The sequence below is a fragment of the Lacerta agilis genome, chromosome 9 (assembly GCF_009819535.1).
Source record: "Lacerta agilis isolate rLacAgi1 chromosome 9, rLacAgi1.pri, whole genome shotgun sequence".
NCBI lineage: Eukaryota > Metazoa > Chordata > Lepidosauria > Squamata > Lacertidae > Lacerta > Lacerta agilis.
The window spans coordinates 47,135,658-47,154,896 of NC_046320.1; the positions used below are offsets into that span (position 1 = coordinate 47,135,658).

Here is a 19,239-nt window from a genome sequence, read left to right on the forward strand (position 1 = left end):
GTTTAAAAGCCAGACAACCAATTCTTATGCAGCCGTTGATGACGTGGAGATGTGTGTACAAGACCTCGAGCTTGAACCCTTAACAGAGATCCAGAAGGAGGGAGAAGTTGGTCCAAGAGAGCTTTTGACCCTGAGATACAAGGACTCCACACAGCTTGGAATCCACAATCATTACAGACGCCTCGAGTGCAAGGAACGGAGGTGGACTGTGTCATACGGCAGAGAAAAGACTGGTGCCAGAGAAAGATTCTTCTTACAGCGTTTAAGGACACTAAGGAGTGTGAAAGTTCCCTTAACATCGTCGCTGATGCGCTATCCAGGAGACCGGAAATGGAAGAAGAAGAGTGAACTACTGAAAATAACCGTAGTAAAATTGTATATATGTTGTTTTGGGGGGTGAACATCCATGAATAATGAGGTATGTTTATGTGTAGCAACTGACAGTTGATCAGGAGGTCACTTGGCAAAGTGAACCCTCCTGAATCAAACTTTCTAAAGGGGGGAGGTATGTGGCGTTCACCCACACTTCGGATTGGCATAGAAGGTGTTAAAAGGAAATAACCAGTAAGAACCTTGAGGGGGCGGAGTTATGTGGGCTATATAAACCCCTCCCGGGGAAGGAAGAGAGTTCTTTGGTTCTTAGTTCTTTGGTCTGGGGTTCGTAGTTCTTAGGTATTTTTGGTTCGTTAGTCTTTAGGCTTGTCGTTGGTCTTTAGCTAGGGGGCTTGTTGTGGGTATTGAGAGCCTGGTAGAAGGGTGGCAAGGGAAGGAGTAGGAGAAGGGGTGGGAGAATTTGTTGGGCACTGTTGTTAACAAGAACACAACCAAGAAATTACTGTTTATTCAGAAACCACATGCGTATGTACTAAACTTCAAATAAAACAGTTTTGTTCCAATATTCTCCTTGACTGAACTGAGTGAAGTAAATACCAGACAAACTGGTTGGTGGCAGCGGTTAAGTAATAAAGTGGTGAGTGCAGGTATCAACGGACCGTTAAACGTCTGGGGGACCTGTGCAGGTTGAGTGGACCGCCACAGGCCAGTCCCTGCCCATGCATTCAGGAATTTCTTTTCCTCCAAATAGGTGGCAAATGTAATCATTTCCATTTGTGGGCTACTGGTTTGCAGATATGGCAGAGCGGAGCCAATCACTTTTTTAATTAGGAATAGGAATAATTTATTATTGGCCAAGTAGATTTTCCAACATACTTGGAATTTGTTTCGGCTACATTGCAATGTAAACATACAGACACTGTTCCTCTCACAATACAAAGAAGCAAAGAAACCCCACCCATATTTTACCTCCCCTTAAGCTATACAACTACGAATTTAACAATTTAATGGCACAAGGGAAAAACTATTCTTGTGCCTGGCCGATTTTGTATATGAACTCCTGTAGCGACGTCCAGATGGAAGTAAATCAAGCAGATGATGACCGGGATGTAAAGGATCTGCTACAATTCTCTCTGCTCTCTTCCTAACTCGGGTAGCATAAATTGTCTCTATTGAAGGCAAGCTAACACCAATTACCCTTTCTGCAATTCTTACAGCTCGTTGGAGCCTTTTCTTGTCTCTCTTGGAGGCTGTACCATACCAAGCTGTTATAGAATTACAGAGAACAGTTTCAATGATGCCTCTGTAGAATTGGATCAACACTTCCTGGGACAATTTAAATTTCCTTAGTTGACGCAGGAAATACAGCCTCTGGTGTACCTTTTTAATAATACTATTGATGTTGCTTGACCAATTTAAGTTACAAGAAATTATAGAGCCCAGGAACTTAAAAGGACTCTACTACTACAACCATGTTACCAAGAATGGAAAGTGGTGGCAGAACGGAAGAGTGCCTTCTGAAATCAATTACCATTTTGGGTATTTAGTACCAAATTATTTTCGGTGCACCACGAAACAAGATGGTCTACTTCCCGCCTATACACAGATTCATCGTCCTCCTGGATAAGCCCAATAACTGTTGTGTCATCAGCAAATTTCAAGATTTTAAAAAAGCAAATTTTAACATTGGCTTTCCAGTCAAAGACTGCAATCCTAACCCCACATAACGGGCTGGGACTAAGCCCCATTAAGTTCAATGAGATGTTTCTGAGCAGATGTGGTTAGTAGTGCACTGTAAGCCATTTCCCCCATTAGAGACAAATTAAGAGTTCTTCATACGTTAATGCATGAAGAGTGAATGGATGTTGGAGGGGGGAGCAGGATTGCACGCAGTGGCCCTGCCTTCAACTGCCATGCATTAACCTGAGCAACTGAACACAGCTCACATAGCTTGTATGGATATAGATTCCATTTATACATTGGGGCTCACTTCCACACACTCATTCCACATGCAATGTCGTGTTAATAGACTAGAATGATGATCTATCTACTTCCAGTGAATAGAAATGCAAAATATTTTTCCCCTTCATTCTTCTTTTTTTTTAAAGGTATTTTTGCATCACTATTCAACTGAAAAAGGCTGCAAGAACAGTTTACAGATACAGTTGCAGACTATATTGGATTACTGGAATTGTTCTCAATATGTTTAAATTGTTTTATTGTTCATGTGTTTGCTACAGTGGATTCCCTTGAGAGGAACGGTAGGATATACATTTAACAAATAATATATAAATACTGTGCTTTTCCATGTATAACATGCCCCAGTGTATAACACACCCCCTATTTTGGGGGGCTCAAAATTAGCTTTTGGGGGGAAGATTGCCCACAGTTGTTGAGCTTGGGAGGGTGGGACAGAGTTGTTGAACTTTTTAAAGGTGAAAATAAATAAAAAACCCGCTCACCCACTGCTCACGTGCATTGCCAGACCAACCTATCCTCTGTCCCATTGCCGAAGAAAGCAGCAAATCGACCGCCCAATTGTCGCAGCGATAGCCAATCAACAACAGCCCTTGCAGCAGCCACCAATAACAATCTCCAACTCGTGGCAGCAACCAATCCCACGGCCCCACAATGCACTACCCTTGTATAAGACGGCCCCTAATTTTGAACATGATTTTGGAATTAAAAAAACATAATTTTATACACGGAAAAGTACGGCAATATGATAATCCCAGCCCTTAGGCTTACAACCGACTGGTTGTCAGGTGTTTGGGAATTACTGCAGAATGGACTTTGACAGGTGTCATTTACCTGATGACATGATGGCATCAGATGATCAACAGGAGATAAGGTCCCAGCCTGTTGGGCTAAAAATGTTCCCTGAGCTAAAAAGACACCCAAGGAAATGTGATTGGGAGGGAGAAAGAAGAAAGCAGATTCAGGCACTGGTTCTTAGGTCACATCCACCATACATCCTTATGTAAAGCATCCTTTAACAGTCATGGGTTCCCCAAAAGAATCCTGGGAACTGCAGTTTGTTAAGGGTGCTGAGAGTTGTTAGCAGCCCCTCACCAGAGCTACAGTTCCCAGGAACTGTAACAAGCTGTAGCTCCCATCCTTAGATGGAGCCATGGTTGCCAAGGTGTTACAGAGTTATTGTAATGGAATGGAAAGACTTCAAAGAGAGAAGGAGCCAAAAGCTGCTAGTCTTTCAGCTGAGTCGATGGAGAGGCCATGCAGTCCCATGTCTCTCTCTAGAGGGTACAGGGTTGTTGGTGTGATGCCCCCCAGATTTTGTTGCCTACTCCTGCGAGAGGGAGGAGCCTGATGAATGTGGTGCTGGAACACAGCCAATGGATAGGCCCTTTCTGAAATATTACAGTGGGGTAACCTTTAAGTTTTGTTTTGCTCCTTTTGGTATTTTGAGCATGGGATCAGAAGGCAACAAAAATAGCCGCGTAAATACATCTGTATATTTTGTTTGCAGCCTTGACCTTCAATATCTCTGGTTTTACTGTGCTCTCCGTATTAACAATGAGAAATCCCTTATAGGGCGAAGCCACGACTCTTGCATTCTAGATAGTTGGAAGCTAAGTTGAGTTGTTAGGTTGCCAGTAATAACAGTTTCTCACGAGGGTACTTTTTTGGTATTCTCACTCTAACAAACAGATCACACTGTTTGCCTTATTTAAAAATAACGCCAGCGACGGGCGAGAATCACATTGTTTGACAATCCTGTAAAAGGAGGCATTTTTGCGCGAACACTGCCTCTGACTTTGATCTGATTAAATCAGTCTCCCTGCCTGCCTCTATGTTCTCAGTGTTGTTTTAAATTAATTTATTTACTTCCTCTTTGGAGTGCCTCTGTAGACATTATCAGACACAATCGACTGCATAATGCAAGCTTCTGCAGTGTAGTAGCAAGCCAGTCTTGCCATTCTCGTGTTTCTTGGGCTATAGAGGCTCTCTGGAAGAAGGCAGTGAATAAAGACCAGAAATCTTCCAGATTACTAGAGTTATACATTTAGCTCCTTAGATTGTGAGCAAATATGTAAAGCCCAGAGCCTGAACAATCACACCAAGGTATCTGGTTGCAACAGTAGCACAGTTGATGCTTCCACATCATACTTCTAAATAACATGGCTTTCTCCAAAGAATCCTGAGAGCCCTCCTTTGGGGGTTTGTGTGTGTGTGTGCATTAAATATGCTTTAAATGTACAGTGTGGATGTAATGTGTGTCTCTGAAACACGACTGGCCCAGTGGTGTGCTGTGTTGCATTGTGTTGCTGTAATGATCATCGCATTGCCTCCTGATCCTGCAAGGCTCCGGTACAACTTGTTTGAGGATTCAGAACAAAACAAAAGCAAACACTGTGGCCCTGTTTGCATGTAACGCTAGACCATGGTTTAGTGTTGCACACTTGAGCAAGAAGGAGCTGCCACACAAGTCTTGGGTTCACATGCTCCCACTCCCCTCTGCTCTTCCTCCAGAGTTTATGTTCAGCCATGATGACTGATACCTCCATAACTACAAGTCAGGTTTTTATTGCTGAAACTAAACTCTTCCAGGGTCCTCCTTTGGAAGTCCAAGGCTCCTTCTCGTTCACGCACTTAGCAGCAAGTTATGTTTTAGCTTTTTGTGTGACTGTGACCACTGGCTACTGACGAGGCACAAGAAGTTCAGTTTTATCCCTGCATTCCGCTTAGCCAAGCTGCCATATTCCTAATTCTTAACAGGCATCGAATAGCTGTAAGCATTGCTATGAGAAAGCCAGGCTGAGCTGCTGCAAGAAAGGAAAAGCACACTGAGATAAAAGGATCCCCTTTACCTCTTAACATAATGTTAATTTAAAAGGCAGAGCTAGCTAAGGGCATTAATATATGTTTGACATTTTATTACATTTTTATATGTGCTGGAAGCCATCCTGAGTGGCTGAGGAAACCCAGCCAGGTGGGTGGGGTATGAATAAAATTATTTATTTATTTATTTCAAGTTAGAAGAGAGTTTTAATTTTTTTTTTTAAATCAAAGGATGTGCGTGGGGGGTTCCTGTATACAGCAGCGCACATTATCCTGAGAACGTTGATGTACAATTTTATTTTATATGCCTAAATAGGCAGAAGAAACAATATTACTTCTAAACCAATTAATATTAAAATAACCTCACTTGTAAACCACTTAATATTAAAACATCTCCTAGTGGTCTACAGCAAAAACTTAAAATGTATAATAAAAACCATTGCCAGAAACCACCAGAAACAAAACGATCAAGGATCACAACAATACAGTGTCATAAATACAAAATAAATAAATAAATCCTGCTTTAGCGGTCAGGGAAACTTAGTTGGTCTCTAAGGTGCTACTGGAAGGAATTTTTTATTTTATTTTGTTTTGACTATGGCAGACCAACACGGCTACCTACCTGTATTTGGGAAAGTAGTAACCCATGGTGAGACTTCCTCTATGGTTAGGGTGAAGAAGGACAAGGGGAACAGTGGAAAATACCGCTTTACAGGTGACCACTATACAATGGAGTGTAATGTGTGGTGCCACTAATTGGAAGTTCCTGGATGACCACAGTGATCTAGTAGGTCTACGTAGGGACAGGCAGGCCGTGGCTGCATTATTGCTTCATGGGCAGGGAAACAAAGCAGCTCTAGTGAACATCATGCCCCTCATATTTGCTCGCAAAAAAACTGGCGCAAGTGAACAAATGCTTGGTCCCTGAAAACCTCAGTATCATGCATCACTATTCCCTCCACATTAAGTCTTTTAGTTTCCATGGAAGCTTGATTCTAACTATAATGTGGAAAGTTGGCAGTCATTGCTCCACCATCTGTAAAGGATAAAAGTTCTGTAAAAATTTGGGCCTTGTAACGTTCCTGAGTTACCACGAGCAATTGTTCAGAAGCAGAGAAACTGAATTATACAGCAACAATTAGGTGTACTTTGTTTTGAGGATTATGGCAAGTGAAAGAATTAGCTTTAATGACAATACCTGTTGTACATAACCCACATATAAAAACACAGGTTTTTATATCTACAGCATTTCCCCCCCCCCCCTGTTTAATTGACTTCTGATTCTACACTCCCTGGCATTGGCTCTCCAGAGCTTCAGGCAACATTTGCTGCCTTAACTTGAGATGCTGAGAATGGAACCCAGGAACAAACATGCAGCCGTACCACTGAGCATCACAAAATTTGTATTGTTTCTTAAAACTGAAGGCAACAGTCAGTGTACGAGCATAGTGTAGCCTGCTGACAGCTCAGAAGCTGGGTGTGAAGAAGGCACTGAACATAATTTGCACATGTTAAAGGGCAGGATTTCAGAGGTCAACCCCACAACTAGCAGAAGCAAAGCAAATGTATGTAAAAGAAATCAGCACACACTTAATTTGACTAATTTACATAGATTGGAGAATTGATGTAGAACTGGTGACGCTTCAGCATTTTAAGCTTTTTTGTGTTTGCTTTTTAAGCATGACAGATTTACATTGGTCTGTCTTGCACGTTGGCCATTATTTTCTTTCTAAATCTGCAATCCTTCAGAGTTCTGAGCCATTAGGAATAGAAAGGGTAAGTATTGCAGAACTTCTGATGTTAGCTTTTGATGAGGGAATACATCCTTTTTATGAGACGCAAGATGTTAAGTCAGCCTCTGTGTTGGCTTCAAATGGAGAACATTCAGCAAAGGACAAGCATGTGGCTGTACAACGTGTACATATTTTTTTTAAAAATCTGCCATGTGTAGAAGGCATGGGTAGTAGACTACGCTTTGGGGATCGGCCTTCCTTAAACATTTATTCCTTTTTTATGGAAATCAATATTTATTGCACTTCTCTTCTTTTGCAGAGAGATGGTCAATGCATGGTTTTCTGAGAGAGTTCATCCCATACCAGTTTGCAAAGAGGGGGCCAAGCAGCACGGTGACGCTTGTTCTTGTCCCAGCCACCAGGCTGCACGGGCAGAGAGCACTAATCCCACACCCCCAACCAGGAAGATATCTGCTTCTGAGTTTGACAGGCCCCTTAGGCCTATTGTTGTCAAGGATTGTGTTGGAACTGTGAGTTTCTTGTCGGACTCCGAAAAGAAGGAGCAGATGCCTCTCCAACCCCGGACGCTTGGGACCGATGCAGGGGATCAGTGCTCAAGGCTCTTAGAATTGGTGAAGGACATTTCTAGTCACTTGGATGTCACAGCCCTTTGCCACAAAATTTTCCTGCACATCCACGAACTCATTGCCGCCGATCGCTACTCCCTCTTTTTGGTGTGTGAAGACAGTTCCAATGAGAAGTTTCTCATCAGCAGGCTCTTTGACGTTGCTGAAGGTTCCACCTTGGAAGAAGCTTCAAACAATGGCATCCGTCTGGAGTGGAACAAAGGGATAGTGGGACACGTGGCAGCTTTGGGGCAGCCTTTGAACATCAAAGATGCCTATGAGGTAAACAAAGAATAATTGTGCGGTGGGTGCGTTTTATCCAGAGAGACCACTCATCTAGCTGAATATTTTCCACACCAAAGATGTCCCATCTTTCCTCCAGAGAGCTCAACCATGGTATACACGGTTCTCCCCTCACCCTCCATTTAACCATCACAACAAAGCTGTAAGGTGGGTTAGGTTTGGATATGGTGACTGGCCCAAGGTCACCCGGTGACTGGCCCAAGGTCACCCAGTGACTTTCAAGGCTGAGCAGGGATTAGGTCTCCAAGGTCCTAGCCCAACACTCTAACCACTACACACTACTGTCTCTCATGGATTTAGAAAATTCTCTGCAAATGTACATGGTGAGGAACGCAACAGTTGGCCTTCTGGTTAGAGAAGGTAATGGAAAGCACATGACACCAGCATGTTACTGAACTGTTAATAGTGCTATAGCACAGTTTATGATGCTAGGTGGCTTGGTCCTAATATGCCCAAGCGGTTGCCTTCCCTAAAATGCCTCACTGCAATCTCTTAAGGTCGATTTAGACCATTGTCTACAATTTGCTCTCTGTAAGAGCATAGGAAGCTGCCCTATACAATGGCCCATCAAACTCAATGTTGTCTGCACCAGCGTTTCCCAAACTTTGGTCTCCAGCTGTTTTTGGACTACAACTCCCATCATCCCTAGCTGGCAGGGATGTTGGGAATTGTAGCCTGAAAACAACTGGAGACCCAAGCTTGGGAAATGCTGGTCTACATTGAGTGGTAGGGGCTCTGCAGGGTTGTGGACAGGGTTCACCCCAAGCCTTACCTGGAGATGCCACTGGAGACTGAATCTGGGACTTTCTGCATGCATAGTGGATGCTCTGAGCTGTTGCCCTTTTCCATGCATCATTGATTCAGGGGTTATTAGTGTCTGTCCCCACAACTGTGGACCTGGGGATTTGCCAGAATGGACAGGCAACTAGTCACTGGAATTAAGTTTGGCTTGACACTTCTGCTAGTGATTGGTATATTTTATTTGTGTTGTCATGATTAGTCAACTCTGGTTTGCATTTGTAACTGGGATTATTATTATTTTTGGCTGGGCTGTAGGGAGGGGATCTGTGGACATGTGGATATTACCATCCTATAGCTGGCAGACATGATATTTTGATTCTGGATATGTTTTGACATTGATACCTGACATAAACTTTTAGAGTGCCCTAGAAATGGAAATAATGTAATTTGCTATACAATTTTTGTGGCTTTAAATTTGAGCAATTCTAGTAACATCTGGTAATGTGAACTTTGCACATATGTCTGTGCCCTGAGGTATGTATGGAACTGAGTATAGTCTGAGTAAGAATGGCAAAACTAAACTTATAACATTCTTTCCTGAAATGGAAGAGCTTAGTCTTTTTCATCACTGTGGCTAATTTAGCCATAATTGCATTTCCCTCAGTTTTCTCAACTTTCTACAGGGAGAGAGAGAGAGAGAGAAATAAAAGAAATGATTGTGCTTTGGGTAAACAGCATGTTATGGAATATATTCAATCTGAGGGTGGGAGTGGACGAGATACTGCAAATTTTTGTAAGCTTGTTAAAACTCTTTGTGACATTTGGATTCTTTATCTGCAAATTGTGATGATCCACATAGTGCTTCAGTCGTTATTTTATGGAATGGAAATGTTGGGGAAAATAACTTAGGGATGAGTGGGGGACAGGGTCTTTTTTGGTGGTGACTCCAAACTTGTGGGATTCCCTCCCCTGAGATGTTCACCAGACTCCTTTCTTCACTGTTTCTAAATGATTCCGGAATATCTTTTTATTTTATCAGGACTTCTCTGTTATAAGAAAAATTGGATTTATACTGTTTAATTTTTTATATTACCTTATTTCCCCCTATTTTAAGTTAACAGGGTTTTTCTTTTTAAAATTATATTATTGTTTATTTTATATTGTCCCCAGACAAAAAGTGAGCAGTAAGACAAAAACCAAACCATGACTACAGCTTGCAGTTTGTTTGGAGTGAAACAAACCATGAGCCCAGGTTTAGACATAATACACAGCCAAAGCATAATTTAGCTCCAGGTAGTATGGCAGCAGCAGGACCACAGAAGAGCAAAGTAGCTGTGATTTTATTTATAAGTGCCTGCACACTTGCATGTTCACACTTAGCTATGGTTTAGCTTAGTGTTACGTGCAAACCAGGCCATTGTTTTAAAGTGATTTTGTGCTGCCTTGGGAAAGCTTTGCCCTGTGATGCTCATGTGCCTTAGAAATTTGTTAATAGGCAAATAATTGAACACTGCTACCAAGAGGAACAGCGAAACAGAACCTATTACATATTTTGCATTGTTGTCCCTCTGTTCACTATGCATTTGGACACCTCTTAAGATATCTTAACCAAACTTTGCATGATGGTTTCTGGGATCAAGGAGCAGGTTTTCATCTGTGTTTCAATACAATTGGATGCCAATTTGAATCAAGATAGCAGACAGGACCTTTCAAAACTGTGCTGAAATTTAACCACCAATTTCAAACTTGCAGTATTTATTATTATTATTATTATTATTATTATTATTATTATTATTTTGTTTGTTTCTTAGAATTCCCAAGTATCCTATTGGCATAGAAACTTAGGAAATAAGTATGGTTTCTGAAAAAAATATGTGTACATAATTATCTATTTTCTTCTTTTGACAGGATCCCAGATTTAATGCAGAAGTGGACCAAATCACCGGCTATAGGACACAGAGCATCCTCTGTATGCCAATAAAGAACCATAGAGAAGAGGTAAGGTCATACATCTGGCTCTTCCTTGGTTGTAACATTTCCAGCTCTACTCATTCGTTTAACCGTTTTCAGCTTTCAGGCTCTGTCCCAAAGCACAACATTGTTTGTTCTTGATTTTGCCTTTTTATAATTTAAAGTCTGTCTGCATGTGATTCCATAGAGTTCAGTTTGGACCTGCTCTGTTAACTATGCAGAATTGGTAGACAGCCAGTTTCCTTCCCTCACCGGTGTTGTCATTTTCCAAGTAACATTAGCCATTTTTGGCAAAGTCAGCGAATTTGCATTTTCTCCTTGCAAATATAAAACTCCTATTTTCTTGTAACTTTTATTTTTCACCCTTGTTCAACTGAGTCTGCATTATGAGGAAGTATTGTTTATGTAGAAAATGTATTACTAGAAAGGTGTAAAATACAATGAGCCTACTACAAAAAATCAGGCTTACAGTCTAAAGAATGGAAAACAAAGGAAAGAAAATATGAGACAGAATTATTATTATTTTTTAACAAGAAATTTTGTGAAAAAGAGAAACTGCAGAATTAAAAAAAGGATGTCTTGCTTTCAGTGTTTGCCCATCAGGGCTATATTATTTTAAAATTCCCATTTATTATGATGTCAAATGTAAGAGCTCATCTACACTTCCTCCAGGCCTAGAAGGCCCAACTCCAAGAGATTTTATGCTTGTCTCGTGTTTCCTAAGGAAAATGCATTCACTTTTTCCAGGAAAACCCACTCTTTACCATTGAATTAGAGCAAACATCAATCCGTGGAAAATCTGATTGGCGTTTGCTCTGTTTTAGCAATAAAGAGCAGGTTTTCCTGGGGGAAAGCAGTGGGACAAGTGGAAGTGTGGACAAGTTCTAAGCATGACATGGGAAATGTTCATTGAAAGGTGGTATAAAAATATTGTGAAAGTAGTATACAGTGGACGCTCGAGTTGTGAACGCGATCCGTGCGGGAGGTGCGTTCGCAACCTGCAGCGTTCGCAACCCGCGCCACTGCATCTGCGCGTGACGCAATTCGGTGCTTATGCGCAAAGCGCTGAAACCCGGAAGTGACCTGTTCCATTAATTCCGGGTTCGGCGCAGTGCGCAACCCAAAATCGCGCAACCTGAAGCGGCCGTAACCCAAGGTATGACTGTACGCCTTCCCAAGGTTAAAACATTATGAAAGCCCTGCCTTTGGACTCATAATCCAGTCTTGCTGAAATTGGTTCCAGCCTAGAATAAAGATTAGCTGGTGCCCACCAGGTAATAATCATATAATCTAATAGTTAAGTGATTCTCTTATTCCTGTGTAGTCAAGATGAACAGGAAAGATGCATCAGCGTCCTTAGGAAAACCTGGGGATTACAGAATAGAAAAAGTCTGCTGCTTGGGCAGGTGGGGGAGACTCAACACTGCTCAAGAGAGCCAGTGTGGTGTAGTGATTAAGAATAGTAGACTCGTAATCTGGTGGACCGGGTTTGCGTCTCCGCTCCTCCACATGCAGCTGCTGAGTGATCTTGGGCTGGTCACACTTCTCTGAAGTCTCTCAGCCCCACTCACCTCACGGTGTGTTTGTTGTGGAGGAGGAAGGTAAATGAGAATGTTAGCCACTTTGAGACTCCTTTGGGTAGTGATAAAGCGGGATATCAAATCCAAACTCCTCCTCCTCCTCCTCCTCTTCTTCTTCTTTTTCTTCTTCTCAAGGAGAACCTCACGTACTCAGTGAGCTTAGAATGCTGACTGTTGTGTGGGGGTGGGGACGGGGGCAAAAGAAACAGAAAACTAAGCAGGATAGGATGTGCAAAAGACGAGACATATTTGCCTAATATGTGCATCTGATCATTTGAATGGGTAGGTGAAAATTTAGAATTTATTACTATAATTGAAATAGAAATGCAATGCATCTCACCATAAGCAGGAGGATGGTGCCCAGGTGACTAGTCTTCCTGCTCAGCGGCCAATTTTGAGGCTCTTGCTCTCCCCTTCCTCTGGTTCTTTCCCTTTAAAATGGACTTGGGCCTCACAGCCTTTCAAAAAGAGGGTTGTCATCTGTAAAATAAGATCCAGGACCACCCTAGAAGGAAACGGGCCCATCCTTGAAGGAGTCACAGCTGGATCACTGAACGGGAGAACTCTTCGCTGCAATGTTTTGCTGCAGTGCTGCTTGCTGCTACAGAATTTTGTGGAGCCTTTGCTTCTTCTGCCCTTCACTCAATGACCAGCTTGCTTTATGTTTAGAGAATACATATGACAGTAAACTGGCCTCAAGCTGGTCTTTTGTTAGAGTTTCCCAGGGCTTATTTTGACTGTATGGAGTTTCTCTTGTCACATAACTTTTGGTTCAAAGCCTAATTTTTGGACCTGAGTTTTTTTCAGTTCTTGTTTCCCAGCAGCATTTCAGCTTTTTCCAAAATATACTTACAGTTTCTAGTGTTATATTAACTCACGTTAATCCCAAACGTCTTGTTACTTTAAACTTGTTATTCTTTGAGCTGTGGCTAATTTAAACATTAGCTTCATCTCCTTGATCATTTCGGCCATCCGCTGGGATTGAGAGGGTTGTTGGTTTTTTGTCTGAATATGCATATCTTTTCTTTCAGACAAAATTTGAGTTTGCGAAAATCTTTTTGGAGCCCTCCAGAGTCTGCTTGGGGTTTCATCATCCTCAGTAATTTATTGTCATATGCAAACCTGGCTGCCTTATGGCCTAACCCTGACTTCAGTTTATGGGTGGGCAAATCTGTCAATCCCCCAGAATATAATGCATTTTATATGTTATTTTCACTAGCATATGTATTTTTATGCATTTCTGTACACATTCTGAAAGATAACTGTGTTTTGATTCACATATGGAGAAGTTTGAATTAGGTAGTTTCTCATTAAAATACAAATAAAATCAATTCCCCCCCCCACATCTCTACTTCAGTTCCTTTATATCATGAGCATTCAGCAAAATAGTTAATAGGTACACCACTAGAAAGTCACAAAGATTGTTAACAACACAATCCTATACATGCTTTTGTGGAAATAATTCCCTATTCAAGATTCAGCCTCCTTATGTGTAAGCAAACACATGAGGAAAAGCTGGGACCCCCTCTGGGATGTCGTCTGCACAGTTTAAATCCCCCCACATATTTGGGGACAAATGTTTCCAGCAGAGAGTATCTTCGGCTCATGCAGACATAAATAGGGCTTAAATCTCCCTATGTCCAGTGGAATTTACTCCTTAATAAGTGTGTCTAGCATTTCAACTTAAACTACACTAACATTGCTTGGATGCTTCTCTGATATGCAGGGATGCATACTGGGGCAGATCTTCAGGACAGTAGTTTTACTTGAAAGTAAAGAAGTAGGTTTACTTGAAACTCATTCACCTAGCAGTAAATAAAGGACTTCCTTCTTTCCTGTCTGCCCATCGCACCATTTTCTGAAGTGTATAGGCTACCACTGCTTGTTGATCTTGCTGTTGGCGTATGTATTTTTCGCTGCCATCGCAAGTGCTTGTTTCGACTTGGCAGATTCTGAAGCCTGGCCTTAAGTCAACTGACAACCAAGCCGACCACTGCATGTGGGGGTGTCTGGCGTCAGAGGTCTGGTGCACAAGTCCACATGCTTTCTTTAGACAAGCCGGCCAAAACAAAACAAGAATGTGTCAGGGCTTTGGCTCGCAAGCCTCCATTAATCATAAGCTCCAAGGGGCCTTGGGTACGTTGCTACCATCTAGTCAGCCATCTTTGATCAACGAAGAAACGAAATGCCGTATTCTTAGATCAAGACACTGCAGGGCTAACAGACTTGTTTAAAGAATTATTCAGCTTGCTGTTGGTAGCTCCCGAAATGAAATACAATGACTTTGGATAGGTTTACCCTCATAAACGAAAGCACGGCCCCAGCTGAAGCAAAGCATCCCCTTCCCATTACTTGCAAGCGTAAAACAAAGTGATAGATGAGCAAATTGGCGAAGGTTGAAATGAGGGGGGAAAGGGAGGGGCGAAGTGCTACACTCACTTTTAGTCATTTTGTACTGGAGGGACAGAGTTTTGGAATGTTTCTTAGGGAAAGCTGGTTTCTCTTCCCACCCCACCACAACCCTTTCTTTCCTTTTCAACTCTCTTAGCAGAAGTTTTTCATCACTCTTGCCATAATGTCTTACTGACACATTTCTGGAATGAGGCTTGATCCACGGAATCAGCCCCTAAATTGCCATCTGCTTTTAGCTGCTTTTCCTACTTTTTGAAAGCCATTAACAACATAAAAACACACTGGCTCCTCGTTCCAAAGAAAATACCCAGAAAACAGCCACAGCCATTATCATGAAGATCTATCTAACAGATAAAAGAAGCTGCTTCGGCTCTGAATGTTGACCAATAACAAGCCGGCTTTGCTTTCTGCAAAGCTACTGAAGCCGGGCCTCAGGCATGTGTCAGCTGTGGCACATCACTCCCACAAGTGACATTTCATTGGCTCAGCCATCTGTGCATGTTCTGGCCAGAATCTGCCCCATGCCCTGTGTGTGGATGTTGTATGAACACTTTGGGCACGCAGCAAGGCAGGAGCAGCTCACAGCCCTCCATTTTGAAAACCAAACTGAAAGCAAGGGTGTGACTTTGGCCACATTCACATCATAAATTCAAAACACTGTGATGCTATGCACTGTGAAGCCACGGCTTTCCCCAAAGAATTATGGGAGCTGTAGTTTAAGGGTTCTGAGGGTTGTTAGAGGACATCTCTGTTGCCCTGACAAAGCTACACTTCTTAAGAGTTCTCCGTGAAGAGGGATTGGTTGTTAAGTCACTTTGAGTGCTGTAGTTCTCAAAGTGGAAAAGGGATCTCCTAACTGCTCTCAGCAACCTGAACAAATTACAGCTCCCATAATTAATTTGGGGGATGCTACAGCTGTTAAAAGTGGCATCATAGTGTTTTAAATGTATGGTGTGAATGTGGCCTTGTCTCATGGTGTACTCTCCTCTTCATTGCCACAAGCAGAGCATGGCATGGAGGAACATGTCCATAATATACACTGAAAGGCACATTGGGAAAGATGGAGGAGTTGTTTTTGTTGTCCCTCACTTTATTCGGTGACAAAAAAATTTGAGGTTTCTTGCGATAGTCCTACAAACACAGCTAGTCACAGTAACAATGAATGCACCAAATGGACTCCATTTTGCTAGCCATTAGCACCCTGTTTTGCTCGTTTTTATTGTTCTTATTTTCTCCATCACTGTCCTTCTGAGGCCAATCAGCATTCATAGAGCAACTTACAAAAGAATTACAAAAACAGCACAGGATAAGTATTCCAATCAAGGTTTAAAAACTTTAAAAGCCTGATAAAATAAAGAAAGTTTTTGTCAAGTACTGAAATGATGGCGAACCTCCCTGGAGAGGACAGTCAATAGGTTGGGCAACAGTACCAAAAAAGGTTCTCCTGGGTTGCTAATCACCCTGCTTCTGATGGAGGGTCACCCAAAGGAGAACCCCAAATATAGATCTCAGCACACAGGAGGAGTCTTGATACGGGAGAAGATGGTCCAAGAAATACCATGTGGGGCTTTAAAGTTAAGCTCAAGAGCTCTGAACTGAGCTCAGAATCAAACAGAGATGCAGTGAAGCTGTTTCAAAACAATTGTGATGTGATCCCACCTCCTGGTCCTTGTCAGCAGTTTTGCAGCTCCACTGCGGACTAACTGGAGCTTCCGGACCGTCTTCAAGGGCAGCCCCATGTAGACTGCATTGCAGTAATCAAAGATTACTCTCTGAATGCTACAAATCTATGATAGCCCCCAAAGTAAAAGCACAGCGTCAAGGAACAGCAGTAGCCTGCATGCAACTAATAGAAAAGTAACATGCATTTATAATGCAAGAAAGTAGGCACGTGGAAAATGTGATGGTAGTGCATCTATATTTATACTGTATTTATACTGGAGGGCCACTTGTTCCCCGTTCATGATGCATGAAGAAGAAGAGGAGTTTGGATTTGATATCCCGCTTTTCACTACCCGAAGGAGTCTCAAAGCGGCTAACATTCTCCTTTCCCTTCCTCCCCCACAACAAACACTCTGTGAGGTGAGTGGGGCTGAGAGACTTCAAAGAAGTGTGACTAGCCCAAGGTCACCCAGCAGCTGCATGTGGAGGAGCGGAGATGCGAACCCGGTTCTCCAGATTATAAGTCCACCGCTCTTAACCACTACACCACACTGGCAAGGGGTCAGGAATGTGGGTAGAAGAAATTGAGGCTGTGGAAGTCTAGTGAGAAGGTGTTGAGGGAGGCAGACAGATGACTTAGAGGGCAAGAACATCAGAGAAGAGCCTAGGCTGTGTCTGCGAGGTCACATCCATGTCATACTTTTAAAGTGTTCTTATACCACTTTAACAGTCAGGACTTTCTCCCAAAGAATCCTGGGAACTGGAGTTTGTTAAGGGTGTTGGGTATTGTAGCTCTGTGAGCAGTCTCCCAACAACTCTCAGCATCCTTATGAAAGTGCAGTTCCCAGGATTCTTTGGGGGACAGCCATGACTGTTGAAGCGACATAAGAACACTTTAAATGTGTGGTGTGGCTGTGACTGAAAATGCAGGCAAATAGGTAGGTGGAAAGGAGCAGCTGGACTAGGGATGCCCAAGTGGGGTTGGATGGTTTGAGGAGGAGAAGTCTATCAATTCAGTGGAAGAGGGGAAAGAAATGGGATGAGAAAATGGGATGAGGGAATGGTTGGGTGTGACTGGGTATCCTTGATTTGGGCAAAGAGCAGAAAAAACTTACTGAATAAAACATAAATTTACATGTTTGCCACATTCTGTAGGACAAATGGGAAAAGAACCCCATGAACGGCTTGAAAATGTAGTGGTTTAATGATAAAGGGAGCCACCAGTTTTAAAGGCCAGCATAGGTAGAACGGCTAACGGGTATCAATTGTTTAGTTTTCTGACCGAGAAGGAAGTTCATCTCCATAGGGGTAAAAACAGCCAGAGTATGCCTAAATATATATATATATATATCATGCAATCCACATCTAAAATAATTATAATGCAATCCGCAGCTGAATGTGAACAGGGCCCCTTTGCTCTAAAAGAGACAAATATATATTTCCGGCCCCTTTGTGCATTCTTTGGTTTAGTGGATAATTTTTCTTTAGTGTTGTCTTTACTGAATCTTATAATCGTCACAGGAAGCTTTAAAAAAGTGTTTAGCTTAGGAATAACAATGAAAAAAAACAACGGCACATTCTCCCTTTGGGGTTTGAAGTAGAATTAAATCTAAGATCTGAATGTACAAGAATGCAGCGAGAGGCATCCAGATAAAATAAAACGCTGAACGCAGCTAGCGATGCTACAGAAATGCCTGTGGCCTAGGGAGAAAAGCCTGCAGGGAACCAGGAAGGGCAAAGTGATTTTTAAGGCTAAAAGTCAGCATGTCTATTTTAGGCCAAAAGAATAAAAAACAATAGTGAGCATTAAAACTCCATGGCAGTTGATATGATCATAGAAGCTTTTCCTTTTCACACAAATGAAACATCCGGAATGGAGCAGTGATGAACATTGTGCTCTGGAAGATTAGAAAGACAACTAGCTGTCATGGAAGGCTTCTAGCAAGGGTAGACAGTGTGGTTCCCTCCACATGGTTGGCCAACAGCTGCCACCCATGCCTGACCATTGGCCATGCTGTTGGAGGCTGACTGGAGTCCAGCAACATCTGGAAAGCACTATGTTGGCCCCTCCTGGTGTAGAGGACGCACCAGTCAGGAAACTACGGCAATAAGTTTACTGTCTCATTCCAACAAGAGCAAACCAGGAAACTCCTGGTTGCACCCAGGTTCAACCAAGTCCAGTGCCAAGTAGTGGCTAAACTGTATAACAACACTGTCCGCACAACAGACAGCGGCAAAGTGTTAGCAGAAGGTAACTGCAGTTGTATTGGCGAGGAAAAGACATGCACAGAGAGAGCAGCAACAGGGGGGAAATGAGGGTAAAATACAATTAAGGCTGCAAAATCACAGGCTTTACAGCTTTGACTTCAAGTCTTCCCCATGAGTATGTGATACAGTGTGCAATTCAACCAAGGTGGGATTTCTGCCTAAAGTGTGTAAAGTTATGCCACCCCATATTGTGATGGGCTTGCCATTATTATTTTCCTTTTAAAAAAAATTTATTGGGTGTCCCCCCCCCCAAAGGGAACATAACTCCCTTTAACAAACATTTTCCTCCTCCCCCAAGTCACATAATTCTATGGGGAAATATTATTTCAAAGCTTCAGATGTGAGTCGGTGGATACTCAACAGAACATAATTTCCCCATATGAATCTCTGAGAACGGCACAGACTGTATCACTTGCTCAACATTCAAAATGGGTTGCTGGATTGGCTTTCATTCTGTATATCCGTTAGTCATTGCATAGATTGAGCTGAATTTGCATGAATAGGTTTCCCTATCCCCACATTTCTCCAATAATGACTGGCATGCCAGAGAATCACCATTTGGTGGAAGTAAGTACAGTACCAAGCTGCTGAGAAGGAGGTGAAGACATCAGAGTCTGGATCTGGTTTGCAGAACTCATGTCTATTTCTGTGTGCAAAGAAGCTTAAATCTGTATACAGTTTCAAACTTCTATATATATTTCAGCTATTTCTAAACTCCTATTTTAACATGGAGAGCCCAGGACTTTGTTGGAATGCATGCTGTCACACACACTGTGTTTTGTTAATTGTGTAAACCTCGGCCTGCCCCGC

At 42.4% G+C, this 19,239-nt stretch overlaps 1 protein-coding gene across 8 annotated transcripts in view; it reads left to right on the forward strand.

The window, feature by feature from the left end:
- Positions 1–19,239, forward strand: part of PDE5A (phosphodiesterase 5A) — an 80,557-nt gene that overhangs the window by 16,178 nt on the left and 45,140 nt on the right. For all 8 annotated transcript variants that reach the window (XM_033159842.1, XM_033159841.1, XM_033159844.1 and 5 more), the window contains exons 2-3: positions 7,186–7,774; positions 10,445–10,534. In XM_033159842.1, coding sequence (XP_033015733.1) covers positions 7,186–7,774; positions 10,445–10,534 — 679 coding nt within the window. The remainder of the gene's footprint in view (positions 1–7,185; positions 7,775–10,444; positions 10,535–19,239) is intronic.